The sequence below is a fragment of the Pogoniulus pusillus genome, chromosome 22 (genome assembly GCF_015220805.1).
Source record: "Pogoniulus pusillus isolate bPogPus1 chromosome 22, bPogPus1.pri, whole genome shotgun sequence".
NCBI lineage: Eukaryota > Metazoa > Chordata > Aves > Piciformes > Lybiidae > Pogoniulus > Pogoniulus pusillus.
In genome coordinates this window covers 15,262,434-15,286,713 of record NC_087285.1, presented here as the reverse complement: position 1 = coordinate 15,286,713, position 24,280 = coordinate 15,262,434, and the positions used below count along the sequence as shown (strand labels likewise).

Here is a 24,280-nt window from a genome sequence, read left to right as displayed (position 1 = left end):
GGGCACGCCCCCATCGCTCTCGGGGCCGGCGCCCACGCCCAGGCTGCGGCGTGCCGGGGCTTGTGCATGGTCACAGGGGTGGGACCGTGTCAGCCAGGCGGGACCGAGTGCGTGTGCATCCCGCACGGCCAGCCGGCCCATGCGGAGCACCCACTGTCCCCCGCCCCTCACCCACCCTCCTTCCCCTAACACACCGGTGCCTCCGGGCCCGGATCAGTGGCCCGCACAACCTCCCGGCGGAACGGCCGCATCCGCGCAAAACAGGGTCCAGATAGGCAGCTTTAACTCTTTATTAAAGCCACAGGGCGGAGGTGGGGGTGAGGGAGGTGAGCGTTGGGTCCGTGTGCCCGGGCCAGTTCCCGGGCACTGCACGACCCGGCCGGGGGCCGCCCCGGAGCATCGGCCGTCATGTGAGGGCTATTTGCATCTTCTCAGGCCAGGCTCTGGGGGGAGGCTCTGCCCCGGCCCCGACAGCAGCCAAAGTTCACCTGGAAAAAAAGCCACCGCGAAGCACATTTCCCACACGTTTCCAGACGAGGGGCAGACACATGGCAGCAGCCCACTCTCCAGGAGATGGGCATGGCTGTGGTGCATCTGGTGAAGTGATCCTGTGCCTACTGTGATCCCAGCCCCGCGGGCACGGGGCACAGGCTGCCACTGCGTGTGGCAGGTCCTACCGACATGCATGCGTCCTGCCGTCATCAGTGGGGTCCTACCACCATGCCTATCCAAGCCCAAAGGCAGTTGTGAGGCCACGGAGCTGCCCAGCAACCCCAGTGTGGCCTTTTCTCCGCAGACCAGGCCTGCAGCCTCATTCCGATGTGGATCTGGCACAGGGGGCTCTCACTGGCTTCTGGTGCGCCGGGTTGCAGGCAAGAGGTGTGCGGCGTAGCAGTGTGTGCAAACACGCACAGGCTTCAGCTGGCCATAGTGTGGCAGCGCCACAGCATGAGGTGAGCAGCGGGCACAGAATATCTGCCAGGAGAGGGCCAGAACAGTGCTGAGTGGAGGCAAGTCCACAGGGGGACCCCCACAACTCCAACCTGATCTTCCCCTACCTTCCCGCAGCTCCGGCAGTGGTGCCGGCGACGTAGCAGGTTGAAGGGGGAGTGGCATGCAGAGCACTGGCTGCATGTGCTGTCTGGCACCCACTCGGGCATATGGTGGGCACCTGATGGGCAAAACATTGGTTAAAGCTCCCCATCCTATTCCCCATCACTGCTCTGTGATCCCTATTCCATGGCTTGACCCATGCCCTTGGGTGTCCTGTGACTGGCTGTTCTGCTGAGCCAGACCCAGGCAGGACAAGGCAACTGTCCTCGTGTGCCTGGGGCTGCCCAAAGCAGACAGACCCTCCAGGGCAGGATGGGGGCAGGATCAGCCACAACTTTGCACACTGCAACAGAGCCATGGCATCCAGGGCAACCCCCTACCTGTTCTTTGGAGCCTGGTTGCCTCTGCAGGGCTGGAGCACAGGGGACATCCAGTCGCACGAGGAGCATCAGCCACACACGGGTCACTGCCTCCTGCAGGAACAAGGGCTGTGATGATCTAGCCAAACCAGGCCTGGGCTCAGTCACACAGGGCTGGGCACTCTGACCACGTTGTTCCCATGCCTCAGGCTGCAACCTTGTCTCACCAGGGACAGGCAATGGGCAAGGCAGTTAGCTGCCATCCCTTGTGTGTCTGGAGGTTACTCACGGCTGGCATTTGGCTCCTCTGAGGGCTCTGTCTGTGAGGCAATGATCTTGAAAACCGTTTTCAAGATGCTCCGTAGGTCACTGGCAAAGTTGGTCTGGAGCTGATCGGCCACCCCTGCACCAGGAGTGCAGTGGGGTCAGGGTGCTGTGCTGGAGGGAGAGGGTGCTTGGCAGGGTGTGGTGAATGAGTCACTCACCTGAGATGCAGACGAAAAGGGTATGCAGCATATCCTTAGTGCTGCTGTAGCGGGAGCGCAGCTCCAAACAGTGGGCACCTGGGATAGCATCTAGCCCCATGCTGCTCCCAAGGGGCTGGGGGCTACATGGGGGAGAGGTTACCATTACCCCAGGGGTGGTATGAGAAATCCCATTCCAGAAGGCAGAGAGCTGCTATCTTGGCCCTGCTCCCTCGCTGCCACACACCTCCACTGCCAATTGGTGCCTGCATCATCCCCCACACCACGGGGTCCTAGACGTGTCATGCAGCGGGATAGTGGTGGTGTGACCTCCAGGACACCCCAGGGAGCAGAGGGTTCCACTCTGGCCACAGCTGCCCCCCGAGCTGGTGGGGTGGCCAGATCACAGGGATCTGTTTCAGTTGTGCACAAGCTCCTCTCCAGCAGGCAGAGCTCCTTTGCAGACAGCACATGCAGCAGGTCCCTGTTGGGAGGGGACAGAGTCAGCCTCATATCATGGCTCCAGTGATGTCCTGTGGCTGCACCCATTGCCCTCCACCACATACCTGATCTTCTTCAGGAGGTTGTAGAAGGGGCTGAACACCCGGGACATCTGTTCAGGGCTCCGCTCCAAGCTGAGGGGACCCTCAGGGTAGATAAGTAGGCCACTGCAAGGGGATAAAGCCCAGTACACATCAGGACATTGCCCTCGATCACACATCCCCAGGGGGAGAGGAGGCTGGTAGAGGGCAGGGAACACCAAGCCATCCCTAGTCATTTTCTTTTTCAGGGGACTTCACTCACCTGATAATGGCCAGGCGAGGGATGGTGAACATCAGCAGTGGTTCGTAGCCATCAATCATCTCCTGGGTCACATAGCCCAGACGCAGGGCTCTGAGGGGGAGGATGTACACCCTTACAGTGGGGCTGAGCCCTGGGATACTGTCCCGTTCCTGGGATTGGGGTCACTGCAGCTCCACTCCTGGTGTATACTGCTGCTTACCTCTCAACAGTCTCACAGAAGAGCACAATGATCTCCTGCTGCCTGTAGATCTCTTCAGGAGACTTCACCACCACCATTGAGGATACATAGCTGGAGAGACAGGGGGACCATGAGGATCCTCTGGCCCTGCCATAGCCCCCCCGCCCCCAGAGCCCTAACCCTGGCTCCCACCTCAGCTCGAACTCTGCGAAGAGCTGGTCAAACTGGACAAGCACAGCCCGGACAGGTTCTGGGTAGGAGTTGGGCTGGCTCAGGCTTTGCTCCCGAAGCACTGTCCGCACCAGCTCCAGGCTGCACAGCAGCTTCCTGGCCTGGGGCCGAAGCTGTGCCCCATCTGCCTCCTCCACCTCCAGGAAGGTCCCAGCCAGGAGACACTATCAGGACATGGGGAATTCTCAGAAGCCAGCATCTGGGCCAGCACAGCCACTACCCCACAGTCAGTATGAGGTGAGGTGCACCATCCTGGCTGGCACTAGCCTGGGCAACCCATTGCCCACCCTGGGATAATATCATTGGGCTCACCTCAGCGGCAAAGAGCATGTGGTTCCCTAGGTTGCCCACCAAGAGCTCCTCAGGGAACTTGACTAAGTAGTCACGACTGTGCCGCCGTGTGGGAATGCACTCCTCCATGATCTGCTCAAGGACAGCCAGCAAGTGAGCCTAGGGAAGGCAAGGATGTCACACACAGCCACCTGGGGAGAATAGAGTGACACACTAGGGGACTAGGTTGTCGCCATACCTGGCTGAGATGGAGCTGGTTGAGGAGGACAAGGTACTGCTGTGGGTCCAGCTCTGCATCTAGTCCATTGATTTCAGCCACCACCTGTGTCACCCTCTCGTCCGCAAAGAAGAACTGGGAAAGCAGGCGAGGGTCGGAGCGCTGTGAGGACAGCAGAGAGGTTATGGCAGGAGCACCCTTTGGGTGCTGGGCCAGGGGAACCCCAAATCTCCAGTGCCCACAGCTAGGCATGCTGGCCGCTGCTGGGGTTTGCTCTCCTGCAGCCAGCCCCTGTGGGGCCGGCCCGGGTCCACAAACACACACTTAGGCAGGTACGTGAGGCCCCCATGACACCTCCAACTCGGCTAAGCTGTGCCAGGGCCCGGGGCTAAGCTGTGCCAGGGCCCGGGGGCAAGCCGGGGTAACTCCGGCCGAGCCCTCCTGGGGAGCGCCGCAGTCCCCACCCACCCGTGCCTCAGTTTCCCCAGGGGCAGAGCAGGATGAACAAGTTCATCTGCATCCCGGCAGCGTGGGCACGGATGTGTGTGCGGCTGTAAACACCAGTTCGGGTTGAAAGGTCCGCGAGGGGAGCGGGAAGCCTGGAGGGACGCTCCTGGCCCCATCTCTCCCCCAGACCTCCGCGGGGACAGAGGAGGCCTGGGAAAGATCTCGCCCGGGATCGGGCGGTACCGGCAGGGGCGCTGAGATGCCCGGTCCTGCCCGCACTCCTGCTTCGCCCCAAGCCGCGGGGCCAGGCACCGCTGTCTCATTTCGCTACGCCCTGAGAGGGGCCCGGCGCCCGCTGCGCTTAGTGCCAGTGGAGCCTCTGGGCAGCCTCGACGGGGCGAGGGGGGGTGTGGGATTGGCTACAGGTCCCGTGCGCCCCCCCCCCAGCGCTTACCTTGGGTCGGCGCAGCCAGCGGCGGAGGGCGGCGGGCAGCATGGCGCGTCCCGCAGCTCTGCCGCCACCGGGCTCCCCTCGCCCGCCGCTCGTCGACGGGGCGGGCCGGCACCGGGCACCGCCCGGAGGCGGACCGGAGCGGGAGCCACCCAGTCCCAGCACCAGGACGACCCGGTGGACCGGTCCCGTCCCCGTGGCGGGATCCGTGGGTTTTCTCGCTGCTGGACGGCGGGAGGCGGCTGCCGCTCGACGAACCGGTTCCGTGCGGCGGGGTGGATGAGGGCGGAGGCCCCGTGGGGCAGGCAGGGTGCCCCCTCTGGCTACCCCAGCTCTCCCAACCGGTGCCACCTCCCTGTCTCGGTTTCTGACTTCAGTTCCCAGATACAACCCCTCAGGTTCCTAGTTCTCCTCTCCCTGTACCCAAGTCCTCCCTTCCCAGTTCCTCAGCTCTTGCCTCCCGATTCCATTCTTTCCGAAGCCCCCCGAACCTCAATCTTCTGGGGGCAGGGACACCCCAGAGATCCAGCTCTACGGCCTCTCTAGCCCTGAACATCCTTGAGCTGGTGGGGGGAGTCACTAGAGGAGGGACCGGCAGGTACCCACCTGTTCTTTGTTGTACTGGCTGTGCAGGGTGTGGACTGTTGCAGTGGGCAGAGGGCAAAGCAGCCTTTTTGTTAGGAGCAGAAGGGGACGACTGGCCAAGGGAGGGTCCTGGGCAAGGCTCAGGGCGCCGTGCACAGCAAACTACCCCGGCCATGCAAAAGAAGGCAGCTGCTCCTGCACCACACTGGGCCTGGCATTGCTGCCCACAGGATGTGGATGCCAATAATTCAGGTGGCTGAAAGCCCAATGGGGTAGATTCACTAGTAAAAAATTCACTGAAGACGATTAAACACTGTGGCACCACCTCGGCTTGAGGAAGTACCTGAGTCACAGCAGCCCCACAGCACAGACTGAGCCAGCCAGCTGCATGTGCAGGACGAGCCCTGGTGCTAGGGCTCTGCATGTCTCCACAGGCTACGGGCTCCGGTTTTGTCTGGGCAGCTTGTCCTGCTTGCCATAGCTTGGAGTCCCTGTGCAGACAGCCTGGAGCCTTGCCAGTTCCACAGCTGTGGGCAGTTTTGGGCCATGGTGGGCTTTTTATGGTGGCCAAGTGCCTCAAGCATCCCCGTGTCGCTAGCAACAAACTCTGCTGCACCCCAGAAGGGCAGCTCCCACGACATGAGGCATAGTCCAGAGTGAGGTCTAGCATCACACAGGCTGATGTCATGATGGGAGCCTTTCCTGGGTGGCACTAAGGGTGCAGGGAAGTGAGAGTCTGAGCTGCCTCCAGCTCCCTTGGCGGGGGCGGGCACCCTGGAGGTACTCCAGGACTGCAGGACATGGTATAGTGGGCAGCGGACTCCAGTGAACAGCCTGGGCTCAGGAAGCAGCAGGAAAGCTGGGGCAAAGGACACTGTGCTACATGGGAGGAGCAGGAGAGCCCTGCAATAGGAACAGTGTACGGGGTGCAGCGTGCAGGTCTTGTGCTGTCCAGTTAGAGACTTGTAGGTCCAGGGATCTGATGATAGCATAGGGCTGTACAGCTGAGTTGCACCCAGGATACTGGGGGGCATCTCTACACAGAGATGGAGTGCAGAAGGTCTGGAAACCCACACCTGTGGGAAGGCTGGAGCCATGGGCATGGGCTTACCGCTGTGGATTGGTACTGCCCTGGTCTTTGCCACAATGCATGCATGAGTTCCAGCCTCTCTTACTCCTCCCGTACCAGAGCGTTCTCGGTACTGTGGGTGCACCCCAGCACTGCAGGGTCCTCAGGCTCAGACATACTGCCAATCACAGGTGTGTTTGCAGCTCGCCTGCATCCCAGTCCTGCTATACTGGTACCACCAGTCCATTGCAGATGTGCAGTGCGTTGCCCATTGCCTCGGCCTTCCTACATGACCTCAGCGAGCACGTGTGTGTTTCCAGTCCCCCTGCACCACGCCGCCGTGTGACGATGCTGTCCTGGTCCCCCGAATGCACCCCGGCTGTTCAGCCGCGTGCTTAGCAGAAGGTACCGCCGCAGCGTGGGACTCGGGGGAGCGGGGATCACCGCGGCGCCACCACCTCCTCCTCGCCGACAGGCGGCGCGCTGTCCCGCGGCTCTGCCCTCTCGCAAGATGGCGGCGGCTGCTTCACCTTGTCGGGTCTTCCCTCCGCCCCCCCTTCCCCCCGGGCAGGGGCCGGACGGGCCGCGCCGCCATATTGGCTGTTGTCCTGGCGGCGGCGGGTGCTGGGCCGAGCTCGCCATGACTCGCAGGCGGAATAAGGCAGCAGCGGCGGCGCTGGTGGCGACGGGTGGTTCTGGGTTTCGCCGTGAGAGAGTGGCGGGTTCCGATGCTGGGCCTCCTCCCCCTCCACCGCCGCCGCCCCCGGAGCCGCCCGCCCCGCCTGAGGTGGTGGTGGCGGCGGGCAGCAGCGGGGAGTCGGGCAGAGCCACCGTTCAGGTACCGGATTAAGCCCTGCGGCCCTGCCTCTGAGGGGGTTTCATTCGGTTCGGGGATGGGGCAGAGCCGAGTGGGGGCCACCCCCGGATCCTTTTCGGGCCCTACTCTGTCCCCGCCTTGCCTCCCACCTCGGAGCGTCCCTGAGGCACACCCGTGCCTGAGGCACCGGTGTCTCCCATCTCCCTCTTCCCACCTCGGGAGGTTTTCCGGTGCCTTCGGAGGTGATGATGGGAAAGCCACCCTGCGGGGGTACACCTTAGTGGTGCTGAGACGAGCAGAGAAGTCAGCCCTTTTCTGGGGAGCGTGGCTGCCTTGGGATGTGGGAGCTGCTTCTCAGCATTCTGGAGCATGCCTGGGGCTGGGGTGGGTAGGGCCCTGACCTTGGCTTTGGTGGGCTCGGTGGCAGGGTGGCCTTGGATGTGCTGAGCTGCAGGGGGACTTCGTGGTGCTTCTGGGAGGTGGCTGAGGTGTTGAAGGCTCCCACTCATATATAGCATGATGGGGGCTTGTCTCTTCCAGCCATTAGGAGAAGCTGATCCTAGCCTTTGGTGGTGAGGGTGAATCAGCCAAGGAGCCAGTCCGTCACCATGGCACGGTGCTCCCCTCTGGCTGGACCAGCAGTGCTCAGTGGCATGAAAGCAAAGGGTTTTTCTAGTCCCAGGGTCTGTGCACCCTTTTCTCTGTCCCTGTACGTAAGGACATCTTGCAGGTGTGCTCAGGAGACCTGTGTGCACTCCGGGGAGCAGAACCCAGGGCTTGGAGACAGGCGTGTTTGAGGAGTGTGCCCACAGCTTCTTGCAGAAGGGAACCAGCCCTGCTGATGGCAGGTGGCTTGAGCATCTGCTGAGCAGGCTGTGGGCTGATTCCGGCACCTCTTGCTGCCTGACATCTCCCAACACGCCTGGCTGCTGCTGCCTACTCCAGGTCACGGGCAGGGAGCACAGGGGTGGGCGTTAGGTCTGGATGCGCGGGGTGGGTCGGGGAGAGCCATTCTCTTCTTGTGTGCAGTGGTGCCCGTGTCAGCCCCTTCTGAGACACAGGGTGGCCTAGTAGCCCCCTCCTCCCCATTACCGACCAGGCGGGTGGCCAGGGGAGCTGTGCGCCCCCTCTACTTTCCTTGGCCTCTGACCTTTGCTTCACCTTGAGCCTGGGAGACGCCATCTGTTTCACAGCAGCAGTTCAATATGCGGCTCATTGTCGCGGGGCCCCGCCGCGGCGGCAGACAATGGGGGCCCCCTCGCCCACACCGCTCTGGGCTCGTCACGGCTGTCAGGCCTCCAGCGAGCCCGCAGGCTGTGGTCCACCTTCTGCCGCAGCGCTGGGTGAGACGCCCCAGCCTGGCTGCCCCATGCTGAGAGCACGAAGCAGCACCGGGGCTGCACCCCACCCCGGTACATCTGTGCCATGGGCTGTGCAGAACAAAGAGGCGGGTGGGAGGGCCTGGGGCTTTCGGCTAACACAGTGGGGGGTCTGCGATGGGCAAGGAGCAGGGCTGTGGCTGCCAAACACCCCTCTGTATCCCTGTATGGTAGTTGCTGTGTTTCTTGCTTTGCTCTGCGAGTCTGCTTAGTTCTGCTGTGCTGGAGAGAATAGTAGGAATTCCTGGTGGCCTCACAGCTTTGCTTGATGTTGAGGCTGGCTCTTTAAGATGGTGTAATCTTCCCAAGGCCCCAAAATGCTTCTGGGTGGCAGGTGGAAGGCTGGCAGCAGCTGACTAGCCTGCTGCTGCTCTCCTCCTGTGGGAGAAGGTGCAGTCTGCAGTCCCACACATTAGCCTGCAAGGAATTGTCTAGTTTGGTGTCAGCGTCCCAAGGTCTCATTTACCACCTCAACCTGCTGCACACCTGGAGTGCTGCTCTGTGGCAGGTCATATCTCAAGTGACTCATAGTCTGTGTTGTTCTGCAGGTGCTACCCACCACCAACCAGTCAGTGCAGACATGCTGCCTGCTCTGTCATCGGGAGCGCAAGGACTGGGGAGGACCGTCCCACAATGGGCTGGTTTCCCCAGGCGAGAGGCTGCCGCCAGACTTTGTGCCAACGCTCGTACAGAACCTCTTGGGAGAGATGCCACTGTGGATCTGCCAGAGCTGCCGGAAGAGTGTGGAGGAGGAAGAGCGTCGGGCAGTACAGGAGCAGGCCCTGGCGGTAAGCAGCTATGGAGCTGGGGTTGGAAAGGCTGGGACTGTAGCTTCCAGGACCCCATGGTCCCCACCACCCTGCAGTGCTGGCTGGCTGGGTGGGTCCCCTCCTTGCTCAGAGCTGAGCACCGCAGATGTCTCAGCCTTGCTGCTCCCTGCCCTCTCTGGAGCTGTTGCTGGCTCCTTGTGGAGACTGTGGTGGGACAGTGTGGTGCTGTGGAGGCTTGCCCGGCAGTCTGTGCTGTGTTAGAGTTGCCTGCTTGGCAAGGCCAACAGTGCCACTGCTTCTCTGCCAGCTCTGTTCCTCTCTGTGTTGTCCTGTGTCTCCTCTGGTCCTGATTGCTCTCCACTGTTATGCTGAATCTCCCTAGCACAGCAACATGTGCCAGGGTAAGTGTCTGCCTATGTGTGGAGCAGCTGCCCAGGGGAAGAGCTTGGCTTTATTTAACCTCAGCCAGGTTTGAGTGGCTCCAGAGGAAGTGTGTGGGCCTTGGCCTGGCACAGCCGTGCTGTCAGGAGCCCTGTAAGCCAAACTGTGTGGCTGTTGAATCAACTGGCTGTTTTGCCATCCCCAAAACAGGAGCAGTTCCCATGTGCTAAGCCCTTGTCTCAGGGCAGTGGAGGAGATCTTGATGATGTCTTGATGATGTCTTGGGGACAAGGATCCCCCTTCCCAGTCTGCTGCTGCTTCACTCTGTGTTTTCCTTGCCAGGTCTCGTTATCCCACACATCCTGCAAGTCACAATCTTGTGGGGGTGGCTCCCACTCCTCTTCTTCCTCCTCCTCCTCTTCTTCCTCCTCGTGCCACGGGAACTCAGGGGACTGGGACCCCAGCTCTTTCTTGTCTGCTCACAAGCTCTCGGGCCTCTGGAACTCGCAGCACTCCAACGGGGCTGCACAGGGCAACCCCCTCGGGGCTCCCCCTGCCGCACTAGGTGAGTTGAAGCTAGCTGTGGGGTTGAGCAGAGCTTTATGTCTGATCTTCAGCTTAGGTGGGCACCCAGCTGGTGGGCAGGGTCAGGCAGGCTGGGAGTCTGAATGGCAGTGCCAGCAGGATGCCTGAGTCCCTTTGCAAAAGCAGAGGATGCTGAGATCTGGCCCTAGCTCTGCTTTCCTTCCAGGTGACAAGCACCCCAGCCTCACTTTCTCTCCGGAGTGTGCCAGCCAGGTGCCTGCTGTGGCTCTGGGGCTCAAGGCCTGTCCCTACAGCCATGCAGCATCTTCCACCTCCAGCAGCACTGCCCCAGGCTCACCTCTGCCTACCTCACTTGACTTTTGCAAGACGCTGCCGAAGCAGTTCAAAAGCATGTGCCGAAGGGCCACCTCGCCAGGTTTGTTCCCAAGGGCAGGGTGAGCCTTATCCTTGCAGCCCACTGCTCCACACGGTCCTCACTACCCCAGCACCTTCACCTTCCTCTGCTTTCTGGGCTGAGTCCTGTGGGGAAAATGTACTGCCACCAAGGCTCCTTGTGAGCAGGGGTGGCTGCTAGCCTGAGTACTCGGCTATCTAGGGTGAGGCAAGGCTCGTCCCATGGAGAAGTGGCCCAAGCATGGTCCTGGCCCATCCAGAACAGCTGGGCTCTGACTTCTCTGCTTCTGCCCCTCTGCAGGTGAGGCCTTCCACTCCTCAGAGCATCATCAGCACTCGGACCTCACTGCTCCTCCTAACAGTCCCACCGGCCTCCCCTCCCAGCTGCCAGCGCTGATCCCCTCCAAGCAGGCACCTGCCCATTCGGGGCCCTTTGGTTCCCCACCTCACATCCCATTGGCCACCTCTCCACAGGCTGCACTCTTCCCTGCGCCCAGTGCACAGGTGGCAGCCCCAAAGCTGGCATCTGAGTCCCTCCCTGCTGGCACCATCTCGCACAGCCCGGGGTCATGTAAGAGTCCTCACCTGCCCCCTGCCAACGTGCCGCTGCTGAAGATGCCACCTCCCTTGTCAGGCTGTACTCATCCCTGCAATGGGCACTGCAGTACTTCGCTCATCCCTCCTCCCACCTCCCACCAGCTGCCCAGCACAAACAGGTGAGTAGAGGAGCCTTGCCTGCTTCTAGCCCATCTCCTTGCTGGGCAGTGCCCCCTTTCTCCCACCCCTGCCTGTGGATGTGCATTTCCCTGCGGAGGCACCAGTTGCCCTGGTGTGGTGGTGTGGAGAGCCACTGTGTTTGCGAGCCAGTTACACTGCTGCAGACCCCTGGTCTCTGAGGGTTGAGCTCTTTCTCTACCCACATGTCTTCTCCCTGCGGTTGTCCTTTAGTACTGTGGTGCAGAAGAGACTGTGCTTGCTCCTCCTCCAGCTAAAAGACTCAAAGGAAGCACGTGGTCAACCTGCTGTTGGCCAGCAAGACCTTTGTCAGTGAGATCCGTCGGGCAGCTGTGACACTGAGCAAAGGTTCTCAAGAAGATGAAGCTTCTGGACTTGTTCTGCTCACCTGCTCCCCTGTCCCTCTCTGGGCTGCCTGTGCCCTGGAAGAGAGCACACTGAGTCGTGGGCATTGGTTCCTCTCTGCTGACTAGTGCTCCCTGTGGAGAGCCAGCCAGGTCCCGAGCTGGAGCTTGAGGAATAGTGCTGTGGGCCATGCCCTGGCCTCCCTGTCTCTGAGCTGGGTAGTCTGTGCCTGTGGGAGCCGGGCCTGCCTGCACGTGGGGCTGTCTGGCAGCTGCATGCAGTTCCAGCGTTTCTCACCTGTGCTACCTGCTGCCCCCAGTGAGTACCGCTCCCTGCCCTGGAATCAGCTTGTGGCCTGGCAGAGGGACATTGCTTTCTGGAGCTCTGGTGCACCAGCCTCCTGCCTGCCAGAGGCCCTGGGGGACAAGGAGCTACAGATGTCTTTTGTTGTGGGCTCCTCTGCCATCTTCAGAGGAGGAGGATATAGGGGAGGGGGTTTATCTACTCTGCAAATTCTACTTGGGCACAGGCTGCCAGTGAAGGCTATTCCTGCATACATATTGGGGGTGATTGTTAAGACCCCCTGGCTCCCTCTCACCTCTTGCCTTTCTCCCCTTCTCCTCAGAGACCCATCTTGCAAAGGGCACAAATTCCCAAATGGTACCAGCTGCCATCCGCCGCAACCATGCGAGGCAGATGAGGGGCTCGGAGAGGATGAGGACAGCAGCTCGGAGCGCAGTTCCTGCGCCTCCTCTACCAACCAGAAGGATGGGAAGTTCTGTGACTGCTGCTACTGTGAGTTCTTCGGCCACAATGCGGTGAGTGAGTGGCTGATCTGCAGCCACCCCTGGTTCATGTGCTCTGCTCTTCTGTGAGACGTTGCAGAGTCAGTGTGCCAAGAGTATGGAGGTGGGCAAGTCTGGCCATGGCTGTTCCCTGCTGGCATGTGCATTCCCCGTTTTGTTGCTATTCTACTTCAGCAGTTAGCTGGTCCTCTTGGTCTTGACTCACAGCTGCCTGCCCAGCCCTGAGGCTTAGCATGGCCAGCCAAACCCTGTAGCTTTGCAGTGGGAAAGCGTTCAGAGGGGATTGTACCAACTTGTCTTACCGAGACCTCAGGGAAGGGAGTGGTTGGGGAAGTTGGTGGGGTCTGGTGGGGGAGCTGGGGCTGCCTGTGTGTGACACTGGCTTCGTGTGCCTGCCCTGCTGACAGCACTCGCCTCCCACAGCCCCCAGCCGCTCCCACGAGCCGCAACTATGCGGAGATCCGGGAGAAGTTGCGTTCGCGTCTCACCAAGAGGAAAGAGGAGCTGCCGCAGAAACTAGGGCACAACAGCAGCTCAGGAGAGCCTGCTGTGGACCATCGCAATGTGGATGAGCTCCTGGACTACATCAACAGCACAGAACCTAAGCCCTTGAACAGTGCCAAGGCAGCCAAGCGGGCACGACACAAGCAGAAGAAGAAGGTGAGGCTGGGCAGAGGGAAGTGCTGCAAGCTGCAGGATGGAGGTTGGGGCAACTGCCTTGAAAGACTTTACTGTCTTGCCTGTTTTTGAGTTCTTGAATGCTGTGTCCTTCACTTCCCCCTTCTTCCTGAGGTTACACCAGTGGCCAGCTTGGTGAGGCTTTCCTTGCCTCTATTGCCACAGAGGCCCAACTCTCCTTGAACTGCGTTGTCCTACTTGTTCCGTGCCATGGATGTGACAAACACTCATGCATCTGTGGTGGGGATAGACAGTGCCATGATGGCTCACGCTGAGGCGTTGTGCCCAGAATGGCATCTGGCATGGAGTGTCGAGGTTGTTGAAGTCCCATGGAGGACACAAGACAGTTTTGAGGTTGTGGAAGACATGGGGTGACCATACTGAGTGCTAACTCTTTGGTTTGCTGTGTGATAAAGCTGGGGGACAATGTGGCCTGCGTGTGAGGGGCTGCAGCCCAGGCAATATTATCCTAATGGCACCTGTGTTGCAGGAAAAGGAGAAAGCCCAGCTGGAGGCGGAGGCCCAGAAACGGGCAGAGCATGCCCCTGCAGCCAGCCAGGCCAGGGAGCCAGCTGAAGAGAAGCTGTTGGAGTGGCCGGAGCTGGAGCTGGAGCGGGTGAACAGCTTCCTCAGCAGCCGGCTACAGGAGATCAAGAATACTATTAAGGACTCCATCAGAGCCAGTTTCAGTGTCTATGACCTCAACCTGGATGTTAACGACTTCCCCAAGAAGGCAGCTGTTCTGGAGCAGAAGAACCTGCTTTCCCACCTCAATGGTTCCTCTGACCTTCAGGACATAGACTTAGCCCTGGCTCCACTCAGCCTGGGCCCTGCCAAGAGCCACACATTGCTGCGGGGTGAGCTGGGCCCCCGATGGAGTGAGGGCCCTGGGGAGCCACCACCAGCCCCAGTGGCGGCTGAGAATGGGGTGGTGAAGCGCCTCAGTGCTGTGCCCAGCCTCTCCCGCATGATCTGGGTGCAGTCCAAGGCTGCAGACTCTGCTGTGGATGACAACGGGCTGAGCCCAGAGCCCAAGGAGGGACCACAGCCCAAAGGGCCAGAACTGACAGAGCCCGTGCCTGCGGGTAGCCGGCAGCGGAAGAACAAGCGGCAGGGTGGGCAGGTGAAGAAAGGGGAGGGTGCTACTGTCACGCCTAGTGGCCAGGGCCGGCTGGAGAGCCCTGGTGCAAAAGGACAGGTGCTGGGAACCAAGCACCCTTCCAAGACAAGTGCCCCGGAGCCACAGCGGGCAGGCAGCTGTGCTGAGCCAGGGGAGAATGGCAAGGGGCAGCCCTGGAGCTGCAGCAGCAGCAGGACAGAGAAGGAGAGAAGTGGAGAGTGGAAGGGCCGGAGGGGAGAGGGCAAGGCAGAGCCGCCAGAGGCGGTGCAGCAGCTGCCTGCTCTCTCTGCCCTGGGGGGCTCCCCTCAGTCCAAGGGCAAGAGCAGGAAGAGCCGGAACAAGGTGGAGAAATCCAGCACCTCGATCGGTGAGTGCCGGCTGTGCAGCTTTGCCCTGCTGTCCACCCTGTGACCCTTGCCAGTCCCTGCCTGTACAGCCACACTGACCCTCTCTGCTTTTACAGATGACGTGTTTCTGCCCAAGGACCTAGACGAGGTGGAGATGGATGAGACTGACAGGGAAGTGGAGTATTTCAAGAGGTGAGATGGCAGCTCCAAGGGTTTGAGTCCTGCCAGCAGGGATGGGGAGGGGCCGAGGGGCTGGCAGCTGACTGAGGCTGCCCTCTCTTCCCGCCAGGTTTTGCCTGGATTCGGCCAAGCAGACGCGGCAGAAGGTGGCAGTGAACTGGACCAACTTCACCCTGAAGAAAACCACTTCCAGCGCAGCCCAGTGAGGTGCGGGGGGACCATCCCCCCACCCCCGCCGTGGCCGCTTGCCTCTCCTCACTGTGCCCCCCGTCCTGCCCGGCGGGCCCCCCGCCTAGCCTCGGTGGGGTCCCCTCCTCCGCGGGGGGGCCCTGGTGCTCTCCTGCCCCGCGGGGACCGCCCCATCCTCGTGCCCCAGCTGCCCCGCGGGGACTCCCCTTCCCGGCTGTCCCGAACCCCTCTCCGCGGGCGCCCGGCGCCGCGGGGCAGGACCGTGCTGGCCCCAATAAAGAACTTTTTAATTTTTTATTTTATTTAACCCGCTGCCTGCTGCTTTCTGCCGCCCTGCGCGGGGCCGAGGCGCTGTAGGGGGTGGGCGGGTACGGCCACGCCGCTTTCGCACACGCGTGGCTGGCGCGGAGGCTCCTCGGGCCCGGCCTCCGCTGCCGCCCCAGGGGCGTCACTTCCTGCGCTCCGGATGCACCTCCGGGGCAGCGCCGCTGTTGCGCGGAGACGGCGCCATGGAGGCCGGGGCTGAGCGGAAGGTAGGCGCTACCGACAACCATGGGGGACCGAGGGTGAGTGTCCCGGGCCTGCCTCACCTCTCGTCTCCCTGCAGAGGCAGCGAGAGGAGGCGGCAGAGACGTCTGACTTGTCCGGGGAGGATGATGAAGACTATGTGCCCTACGTGCCCGTCAAGCAGCGCAAGCAGCAGATGGTAACGGGGCCCGGCGCTGGCGAGAGAGGGCTCCGAGCGCCCCTCCCGACGCACGTCCCCTCAGTCTGTCTCGACCTGCTTTCTTTCAGCTGCAGAAGCTGCTGCAGATGCGGCGGAAAGTGGTGTCAGAGGAGGAGCAGCGAGACAGCGAGAGTGAGCAGCGGGGTGACGAAGATGACATCCCGCTGGGGCCCCAGTCTAACATCAGCTTGCTGGACCAGCACCAGCACCTCAAAGAGAAGGCAGAAGGTAAGGGAGTGGCTGGCTGTAGGGCCAAGTGGCTTTTGGAGCAACTGAAACCTCACTGGTCCCTGAATTCTTCCCTTCAGCGCGGAAGGAGTCAGCCAAGGAGAAACAGCTGAAGGAGGAAGAGAAGATCCTTGAGAGTGTGGCAGAGGGCCGAGGTGAGTTGTGGAAGCTTCATATCTGCGGCTTGCCTGCTGAGCTGTCTGGACAGCAGTAAGGATATTGCTTACTTTGCAATACTCAGGGCTGTTCACACACAGGGATGGGACAGGAGATCATAACAGGACCCCATGGTTAGCATCTTGATTGCCTGGCTTAGATGAGACATTTCTATGGCAGGTTTCTAGGTATAGTAGGCTGCAGAACTTGGTGTTCTTGTACCCAGAGTTGCTGCTAGGGGTGCTCTTTTCCTCCTCTCCCTCCAGATATAGTCTCCTAAATGGTTTGCCCAAGTGGTTCTCTGCTGATATTGAACATACCTGGAGATGGAGAGTTTGCACTGACGTCAGCTTTCTTCTTGCAGCTCTGATGTCAGTGAAGGAGATGGCAAAAGGCATCACCTATGATGATCCAATTAAAACCAGGTGAGTTTTACAGTATATAGATTGTCTTTCTGACGGCTAAAGAGAACTAGAGGCCACGCAGCCTTGCAGGAGGAGCACTGCTCTGTGGCTGCTGTGTTTTCTTTCTCTGCTCTCTGGCTTCTTACACTGTATCAAAGGCTGCTGAGTTGTTATGGGTGTTTTATATACAGTAAGGTTTGCTGGAGCACTTCTACGTCAAAGCTGAAGGATGGAGTTGAATCTGTATCCTGCAGGCAACTAAGCTAGAGAAAGAGACTAAGGCAACCCACTGGACCAGTGCTGCTCTAGGCAGTGTGAGATTTTGACATGTTCCATTCATCATCTGTAAGCTATTCTCAGCTGTTAGCTTGGGACTTCTTCCTCAGACTTAAGGGAAATATTTAATGCATGGAGCTGGTTTAAATCTGCTCCTCTGTTCACACCAGGAAGTCCCTTGGAATTAACCTGTTTTGCCTGGGGTATTTGGGCCCACAGGGAGTTCCCCGTGGTGGTTACTAGCCCTGCAGTCCCAGCCTCATTCTATGGCATGACTTTTCTCTGTTGGTGTTGCAGCTGGAGAGCACCTAGATACATCCTGGGCATGACAGAGGCACGGCATGATCGTGTGCGCAAGAAGTACCACATCCTGGTGGAGGGGGAAAGCATTCCCCCCCCCATTAAGAGCTTCAAGGAGATGAAGTTCCCAGCAGGTGGGCAAGGAGAGGGGCCTGTCAAGGCACACAGGGCAGTGGTCTCTTGGAAAGTGTGAGTCAGTGAGACAGGCTGTTGGACCTTTAATGCTTAGTGTTAGAGTGGTTGCAGCTTGAATTCCCAGCAGTGACTGCATCACCTAATTGTTGGCTTGAGAAGTGTTTGTCACTGGTGGAAGAGCTGCTCTTAGGACGTGAGTAGGAAGGAAAGAGGGAAGACTTCAGGTCATGAATGTGCCTGTCCCTTGTATCCTGACAGCTATCCTAAGGGGCCTGAAGAAAAAAGGAATCCAGCAGCCCACACCCATACAGATCCAAGGCATCCCTACCATGTAAGTGCTCTGTCCCAGAGCCAATGCCCACTTCCCTGCAGCCTGCCCAGTGCTGTGAACTGGGTGCTTTTCCCTAGTGACAGATGCAACCTGTCACCTTGCTCAGCCCTGGACATCTGAGCCATTCAGTAGAGTGCTTCCCCTCACCACTGTCCCTGTTTCTCTATCAGCCTCTCAGGAAGGGACATGATTGGCATTGCCTTTACTGGCTCTGGGAAGACCTTGGTGTTCACCCTCCCAGTGATCATGTTCTGCCTGGAGCAGGAGAAGCGGCTGCCATTTTCCAAGCGAGAGGGACCCTATGGACTCATCATCTGTCCCTCAGTGAGTGTCAGAGGCATGGTGATGTGTGAGAGTGCGCTTTGACTGACATCTTCAGTGGCAATCCCAAATCCTCCCTCTATGAAAATGTAGGAATGAGTAAATTTTATCTCTGCAGCGGGAGCTGGCCCGTCAGACCCATGGCATCATTGAGTACTACTGTCGCCTGCTGCAGGAGGATGGCTTCCCTCCACTGCGCTGTGCCCTTTGCATCGGGGGCATGTCTGTCAAGGAGCAGATGGAGACAATCAAACAGTAAGCTCTTCTGGATTAGGGGGATTGTGGGCCTGAAGCTGTGCTCTAGCAGACAGCTGAGAGGTGACTCCTTGGATGGGTGGCCTCAGGAAGGTGTAGGGGCAAAAAATGATGTGCCAAGTGGATGTTGCTTTCCCTATGTGTTGCTGCATAGGGTGGGAATACAAGGGTCTGATGCCTTCTCTTGTCCTGTAGTGGTGTTCATATGATGGTGGCAACCCCTGGTCGCCTGATGGACCTGCTGCAGAAGAAGATGGTGAGCCTGGACATCTGTCGTTACTTGGCCTTGGATGAGGCTGACAGGATGATTGATATGGGCTTTGAGGGTGACATCCGTACCATCTTCTCCTACTTCAAGGTACTGAGCTGGCACAATATGAGCACTCAGAAGCTCAATCCTTGCACCAACCCATTTGAGTGCTAAATCCTTACCATACTGTGTTCCTTGTGCAGGGCCAGCGGCAAACCCTCCTGTTCAGTGCAACAATGCCCAAGAAGATCCAGAACTTTGCTAAGAGTGCCCTGGTGAAGCCCATCACTATTAATGTTGGGCGAGCAGGTGCTGCCAGCCTGGATGTTGTGCAGGTGAGATACTCAGAAGCTTCACCGTGACTGTGGGCAGGCAGCACTGTTCTTAAGGACAGTTGATGCACTCCTTGTTTTGGGGTTCCCAAAAGGTGAAGAGATACCAAGTGATAGCAGTTTCCCTCCTGTGTGCCTGACTCATCTCTGTGGTTGTTTCTAGGAAGTGGAATACGTGAAAGAGGAGGCCAAGATGGTGTACCTCCTAGAGTGCCTGCAGAAGACCCCACCACCTGTGAGTAGTGCACTCTGACTGCCCTGGCAGCATGGCTAGACACAGCATGGGCACATTCAGCCCCAGGATGCAGGTGGAGCTGGTAATGGGGCTGTAATGCTGTTGGGCTCTGTCATGGGTGGCATAGGCATGTGGATAAGCTGTGCTTACTCTTGGGCCCAGAGCTGTTGTGTACTCCCTTCAGCAAGAGGGAGTGGGTTTCCTGAGGGGTTGTGCTAGTTCTGGCAGTGCCAGCTTGCAGAAAGTCAGCTCTTCCACTGTGTCTGTGCTGCTGCAGGTGCTGATCTTTGCAGAGAAGAAGGCAGATGTTGATGCGATCCACGAGTACCTGCTGCTCAAGGGTGTGGAGGCTGTGGCCATCCATGGAGGAAAAGGTCAGTGAGGGCCTTGGGGGAGGCCTGGGTCTTGGGGAGGGCCTGCACTGTGGCTTTGCTTGATCCTCCTTCTGCACTGTGGGAAGTCTCACTTGCAGCAGTTTAGTGGAGAGAGGACAGGCTGTGGCAGTGACAGGAGCAAGCACTGCATTGTATGTGGTACGCATAACCATAGTGCAGGTCCCTTTGGGACCTAGAGGTCTTCTGGGGAAAGGCTGTGTGGGCTCTCTCACCAAGGGAGCTTGGCTCTGAGGCCATAGTGGTTGTTGCAGTAGGTAGGACTTGGGAGCTCTGCTCTTGCTGATCTTCTCTGCTGGGCATTTGCAGATCAGGAGGAAAGGACAAAAGCCATCGAGGCCTTCCGGGATGGGAAGAAGGATGTTCTGGTTGCCACCGATGTCGCATCCAAGGGCCTGGACTTCCCAGCCATCCAGCACGTCATCAACTACGATATGCCAGAGGAGATTGAGAACTATGGTGAGGACTGGGCCGCATAGGGGACCAATGAGTACATGGTGGTGGGGAGTGCAGAGGCAAGCAAAGCTTTCCTCTTATCTCTGCAGTGGCCAGGGACAGGGGTGGTCTGTCACGTCACACTCACTCAGGTCTGATCCTGTCTCTTTCTCTGCAGTTCACCGTATCGGGCGTACAGGCCGTTCAGGCAACACTGGCATTGCCACCACCTTCATCAACAAGGCCTGTGGTGAGAAATGGCTTGGGGCTGGGGCAACTGTGTCTGTATGAGGCAAGATGGAGGTGGTGGAGCTGCCTCTACCTTGGTAGTGGGGCTGTGCCCAAGCAATCAGAGATAGTCACGATGAGCCATGAAGGGGAGACATGGCAATTTCCCCCACGCCTGCACAGGCACTGTCTCATCTATGTCTCTCTCCCCAGATGAATCGGTACTGATGGACCTGAAGGCCCTGCTCCTGGAGGCAAAGCAGAAGGTGCCACCTGTGCTCCAGGTGCTGCACTGTGGAGATGAGACCATGCTTGACATTGGAGGTGAGAGACCCTGGGGTCCCCAGGTGGGTTCTACCTGCACTGGGACCGGTATTGCCCAGCCATGTGGACAGCCTGGTGCTGCAGCTTCTGGAGTAGGGGGGACCTCTCCTGGCATGGAACAGCTTTCCCTGACCACCTCTCTGTCATTGCAGATGAGCGGGGCTGTGCCTTCTGTGGTGGCCTGGGCCATCGCATCACTGACTGCCCCAAGCTGGAGGCCATGCAGACCAAGCAAGTCAGCAACATCGGCCGCAAGGACTACCTGGCCCACAGCTCTATGGACTTCTAGCCTGGGGACTATGCTGCCCTACACTCCCCCTTTGTGGGCCTTTAAGCCCTTTCAGGCAGGGCAGTTCCCAGATGCCTGTCCTGCACAGCTGTGCCCCCGCCTTTCCAGGCATTTGGCCACCAGGGCTGTTGCCAGCTCAGCCTGACGAAGCTCTTGCCCTGGGAGGAAATCTTTGGAGCTGTGCTGCAACAGGCATTTACGTCAGTGGCAAGTTGGGCAAGCAGGTGGTGGTGCCTGAGGGAAGGAGGAAGCCCCAGGTGGAGCAACTGGTCTGTGCTTAGCTTGTGGTGCCTCAGCCAGCAGTCATGTGGCCAGGATTTTGTGTTGATCCTCTCCAAAGTACCTCAACTCCTCCAGGACCATTCCCCTAACTTGGTTTTGTTGATTCTCAGCTGATGGCTGTTCCATATCCCCCAAACACACAGCTGGGCCAAGGTGCTGTGCTGGTGTTGGGCGGCCCCCACAGTGCTTCCTGCGCTCTGCCTGTGCGTGTTCTGCCCCACTGCCCTTGTGTAAGGGGGAGGGCAGAGAGACAGATGGACACCTCCTATGGCCCAGCCTCTGCCCCTCATCCCACACACCAGAAAGGGGAAGTCTCTGAGAGAAGGAAGTCTGCCCCATGCAGTTGCTTCAGCTGCAGCAGTCACGTTTTCTCTGCTGCTGGTAGCTCAAGTCGCTGAACATTGTGCTGTCTGCCAGGGCAGCACTGGGCCTATGGAGGAACCTGTGAAGGATGGAATCCTCTATGTGCACCACAGCAAATTTGGAAAGGTAAAGATTTGATCTGGGGCACTGGGTAGAGGGTTTGCCCTCATCTGTCTTGATGCCAGGGCTGGGACTGGGCCTTTGGCAGTCTGGGAAGAGTACTAGAACCAGATCTCTCAGAGATGCCCTGGGGAGGCCCTGGGCTCTGCCTGTGGCTGAGCAGACTCATCCTTCCAGGCACTTTTTTGGGTTTGCCCCTTCTTCTTGCTTGGTCGCCACACAATTTACAATGAAACAATAAATCTCTGCTAATGAGCTGCAGCTTCAGCGTGTGTGTGGGACTGGGGCACCCCAGGTGCATGGGACATGACTGTCCCCAACCTTCTGCCAGCAAAGCTCTGGGGTGCCAGTGCCATCCACAGGGCTTTGTTGGCTGCCATGTGCCCTTGGAGTGGGCATCGAGTGCTCTAGCCCTCTGGATGTAGCGTGGGCAACATAATGGGACTCTCTTCAAGGTCAAAGCTCCAGGGAGCTGTGAGGTGGGTGTTGGACCATGACTTAGTGGCATCCCTTCTGCTGTGGTGGGTGAGGTACCTCCTGATAGGGGGCTCAGTGGATATGCTGGGCTGTGATCACACTGACCTCACCTAGCGAGAGCAGAGTCCTGGAGCTGGAGCAAGCAGGGCCCTCGTGTGCAGGACTGGTGCCCTGGGTGTAGGAGGCAGGGGAGCTGATGGTAGTGGGTATTTTGGGTGTTCAGCTGTGTCTGGTTTCTGCAGGGTGGAGGCTCTGCTGTGCTTTTGAGGTGTGCGGGGGCATGCAACTCCTCTATCCCATGACAGGCTGGGAAGGTGCTGGTGCCAGAGAGCCTCCCCTGGGAGGAAGCAAGCTGTAAGCTACAGGGCCTGGCCATGCTCAGCAGATGTGAGGCTGCCAGTAGGAGCCCCACTAGCTCAAAATGGCTTTAATTTGCATCAGGGTCTATCTTGAGAACAGCTCAAGAGCTCAGCTGCAGCAGCAGTAGGCCAGCACTTGCAGGAGTGAACAGAGGGGGACTTGGTGCTCAGCAAGTGGGGAATGAGAGTGACTCACCCAGCAAACCAAGCTGAGCTCACTACCCCTCAGTCTAGCTCTGGGATTGTCCTGCCTCACAGATGTGGAGGTCTGCAGGGGGCTTTGGCTATCTGTGCCCTCCTGCAACTCCCAGCAGCTGTTGGCCAGTATACGCTGTGCCCCCTCCTGCCTCATATAGCTCTTACTGTATACTGCTGGCCCTGCACAGAGGGCAGCACTGTGAAGACGCAGCAGGCAGCTCTTTGCTGACCCTTTTTTTCCCTGCCTATGACCTTGGTGTGTCCTTCCCATGCCCCAGAGGTCCTGGAGGAAGATGCGAGCCCAGCTTTTCGCTGCCAGCTCCTACGGTGTGGCCCGCATGGAGAAGTTCGATGTGCGGGACGACGGCACTGCGCTGGAGAAGACCTCCCAGCGCCGCTGTGCCCGCCGGGTCATTCGCCTCTCAGACTGTGTTTCTGTGGGCCCAGCAGACGCTGAGAGCTGCCCCAAAGCCACTGCTGCCTTCTACCTCAACACCACAGAGAAGAGCTATTTGCTGGCAGCAGAAGAGAGGGATGAGTGGATCACTCAGCTCTGTCAGCTGGCTTTCCAGGTACCATGAAGTCCAGTACAGCTAGGACCCCTCCTACTAAGGGGCTCGGGTGTGCAGCGGCAAGCAGCGAAGCTTGTGCTCACCTGGTCCAAGTACTGCACTTACATTGCTTTGTTTCAGGGCACAAAGGAGTCAGTGCAAAGCAGTGCAAAGAGCCAGCCCAGCCCTGTTGTCCCTATGGAGGAGAACTCCCTCTACACCTCCTGGCAGGAGCGTACGTACAAGAGCAGTGGATAGGGCTGGAGTGGGTCCCAGCTTAGTGCTGCAGTGCTGACCCCCACCTTGCTTTACTCATGTAGTGACTGAATTCCCAGTGCTGGTTGTCCAGACGGATGCAGCTACCCACTGTGGCCTGCAAGGGCATTACCTGCTCTCAGCCCTTCCACAGAGCCTGACGTTGAAGGATCCTCAGTCCCGACAGCCCCTACTCACCTGGCCCTACCCCTTCCTCCGCAAGTTTGGCCAGGACCAGGTGAGTGCCCCCCTCATTAATCGGGGCTGATGGCTGCCCAAGGTGAGGGCCAGCCCTTCACCCTGCCCTGTGTCTCCACAGAGTGTCTTCTCCTTTGAGGCTGGTCGTCGCAGTGAGTCTGGCGAGGGCACCTTCACCTTCAGTACCCCATGGGCGCTGGAGCTGTGCCGGGCTGTGGCTGTTGCCATTGCCTGCCAGCGGCAGGGCAAGGACGATGCAGACTCCCAGCTCTTCTGTGCCTCGGAATCCCAGCTCTCAGTACAAGGCCTCTCACACCAGCCATGGGGCCCCAGGGCCGAGGAGCTCAAGCCTAACCTGTCCCTGGGGGGGACACAACCTCCCTCCCACCTTCCCACCAGCCTCCTTCACTGCCCTGAGGCAGAGGGTACAGGCCCTATTGTCTACGCTTCCATTGCCCGGGGCCAGCAGGCTCTCTTTACACCAGGGCAGCCAGCCTGTAGTGAGCCCTGGGCTGTGGGGAAAGCCCCTGAGCATCTCTATGAGAACATCTTCACTTCGGAGCTGGGCCCAGCCCGGGCACAGGAGGAGGAAGCAGAGGAGGAAAGGCAGTGGGAGCTGGAGTGCCGGCAGGCTCCCGAGGGCCATAGCAGTGAGGTGGGCCCTATCTACGACAACCAGGTCGCCTTAGCCCAGCTGCCACGGGGTAGCCCCCAGCCCCTGGAACAGTGCTGGGGCCGTGGGGAGCAGGAGGTGCACCCGGGGCGTCCTGGGCCCAAACCCCAGAGTAACCTCCGGGCCAAAATTGTGCGACTGCTCAGTCGGGAGACCCCTGGCCCCCGGGACTGGCCCTGAACCGGCTCCCATGCGCTTCGGTGGTACGGTGCGGAGAATAAACAGCCTGGAACGGACTCGTCTCTGCTGGTGCTGGCAAGCGGGGCAGGGTGGGGGTAATCCGCGTCTGCCCACCAGGGGGCGCCGCCGTGCTCGCCCCGGCAGGCAGGCGCAGGCGGTGATTGGCCGTGC

General features: G+C 59.4%; 4 protein-coding genes across 4 annotated transcripts; 3 read left to right on the top strand and 1 right to left on the bottom strand.

Annotated features, from left to right (window-relative positions):
- Window positions 1–274: 274 nt before the first annotated feature.
- LOC135185015 (lateral signaling target protein 2 homolog) lies at window positions 275–4,575 on the bottom strand. The gene is made up of 13 exons (XM_064161310.1): window positions 4,499–4,575; window positions 3,619–3,759; window positions 3,402–3,539; window positions 3,051–3,253; window positions 2,880–2,969; window positions 2,681–2,770; window positions 2,443–2,544; window positions 2,124–2,360; window positions 1,898–2,019; window positions 1,702–1,815; window positions 1,434–1,526; window positions 1,059–1,171; window positions 275–975 (listed from the first exon to the last, which is right to left on the bottom strand). The coding sequence occupies exons 1-13, from the start codon at window positions 4,538–4,540 to the stop codon at window positions 844–846; spliced, it is 1,617 nt and encodes a 538-aa protein (XP_064017380.1). The 5' UTR covers window positions 4,541–4,575; the 3' UTR covers window positions 275–843.
- Window positions 4,576–6,660: 2,085 nt separating this feature from the next.
- On the top strand, window positions 6,661–15,142 carry FAM193B (family with sequence similarity 193 member B). The gene is given in 12 exon segments (XM_064161872.1): window positions 6,661–6,705; window positions 6,708–6,776; window positions 6,778–6,987; window positions 8,894–9,133; window positions 9,839–10,061; window positions 10,248–10,457; window positions 10,737–11,151; window positions 12,141–12,333; window positions 12,745–12,981; window positions 13,490–14,486; window positions 14,583–14,658; window positions 14,756–15,142. Coding segments are annotated over 12 exon segments (3,012 nt in total). The 3' UTR covers window positions 14,853–15,142.
- A 78-nt stretch (window positions 15,143–15,220) lies between these two features.
- On the top strand, window positions 15,221–21,473 carry DDX41 (DEAD-box helicase 41). The gene is made up of 17 exons (XM_064161874.1): window positions 15,221–15,368; window positions 15,443–15,541; window positions 15,631–15,790; window positions 15,871–15,945; window positions 16,311–16,371; window positions 16,924–17,060; window positions 17,320–17,392; window positions 17,563–17,716; window positions 17,832–17,968; window positions 18,164–18,326; window positions 18,422–18,553; window positions 18,714–18,785; window positions 19,063–19,159; window positions 19,487–19,636; window positions 19,791–19,862; window positions 20,054–20,164; window positions 20,317–21,473. The coding sequence occupies exons 1-17, from the start codon at window positions 15,345–15,347 to the stop codon at window positions 20,451–20,453; spliced, it is 1,854 nt and encodes a 617-aa protein (XP_064017944.1). The 5' UTR covers window positions 15,221–15,344; the 3' UTR covers window positions 20,454–21,473.
- DOK3 (docking protein 3) lies at window positions 21,003–24,165 on the top strand. The gene is made up of 5 exons (XM_064161875.1): window positions 21,003–21,224; window positions 22,531–22,824; window positions 22,945–23,038; window positions 23,124–23,296; window positions 23,378–24,165. The coding sequence occupies exons 1-5, from the start codon at window positions 21,003–21,005 to the stop codon at window positions 24,107–24,109; spliced, it is 1,515 nt and encodes a 504-aa protein (XP_064017945.1). The 3' UTR covers window positions 24,110–24,165.
- Window positions 24,166–24,280: the final 115 nt, after the last annotated feature.

What these genes read in the sequence shown, in the direction of transcription:
- LOC135185015 (XM_064161310.1), bottom strand. Translation starts at nt 4,540, where the DNA reads ATGCTGCCCGCCGCCCTCCGCCGCTGGCTGCGCCGACCCAAG. An exon ending in AACCTCCTGAAGAAGATCAG is followed by an intron (nt 2,361 to 2,442) that starts GTATGTGGTGGA and finishes CCCTCCCAACAG; the next exon opens with GGACCTGCTGCATGTGCTGT. An exon ending in AACCAGGCTCCAAAGAACAG is followed by an intron (nt 1,172 to 1,433) that starts GTAGGGGGTTGC and finishes TTTGCCCATCAG; the next exon opens with GTGCCCACCATATGCCCGAG.
- DDX41 (XM_064161874.1), top strand. Translation starts at nt 15,345, where the DNA reads ATGGAGGCCGGGGCTGAGCGGAAG. An exon ending in CCTCAAAGAGAAGGCAGAAG is followed by an intron (nt 15,791 to 15,870) that starts GTAAGGGAGTGG and finishes TCTTCCCTTCAG; the next exon opens with CGCGGAAGGAGTCAGCCAAG. An exon ending in TGCAGAAGACCCCACCACCT is followed by an intron (nt 18,786 to 19,062) that starts GTGAGTAGTGCA and finishes GTGCTGCTGCAG; the next exon opens with GTGCTGATCTTTGCAGAGAA.
- DOK3 (XM_064161875.1), top strand. Translation starts at nt 21,003, where the DNA reads ATGGCCCAGCCTCTGCCCCTCATCCCACACACCAGAAAGGGGAAGTCT. An exon ending in ACCACAGCAAATTTGGAAAG is followed by an intron (nt 21,225 to 22,530) that starts GTAAAGATTTGA and finishes CCCATGCCCCAG; the next exon opens with AGGTCCTGGAGGAAGATGCG. An exon ending in CTACACCTCCTGGCAGGAGC is followed by an intron (nt 23,039 to 23,123) that starts GTACGTACAAGA and finishes TTACTCATGTAG; the next exon opens with TGACTGAATTCCCAGTGCTG.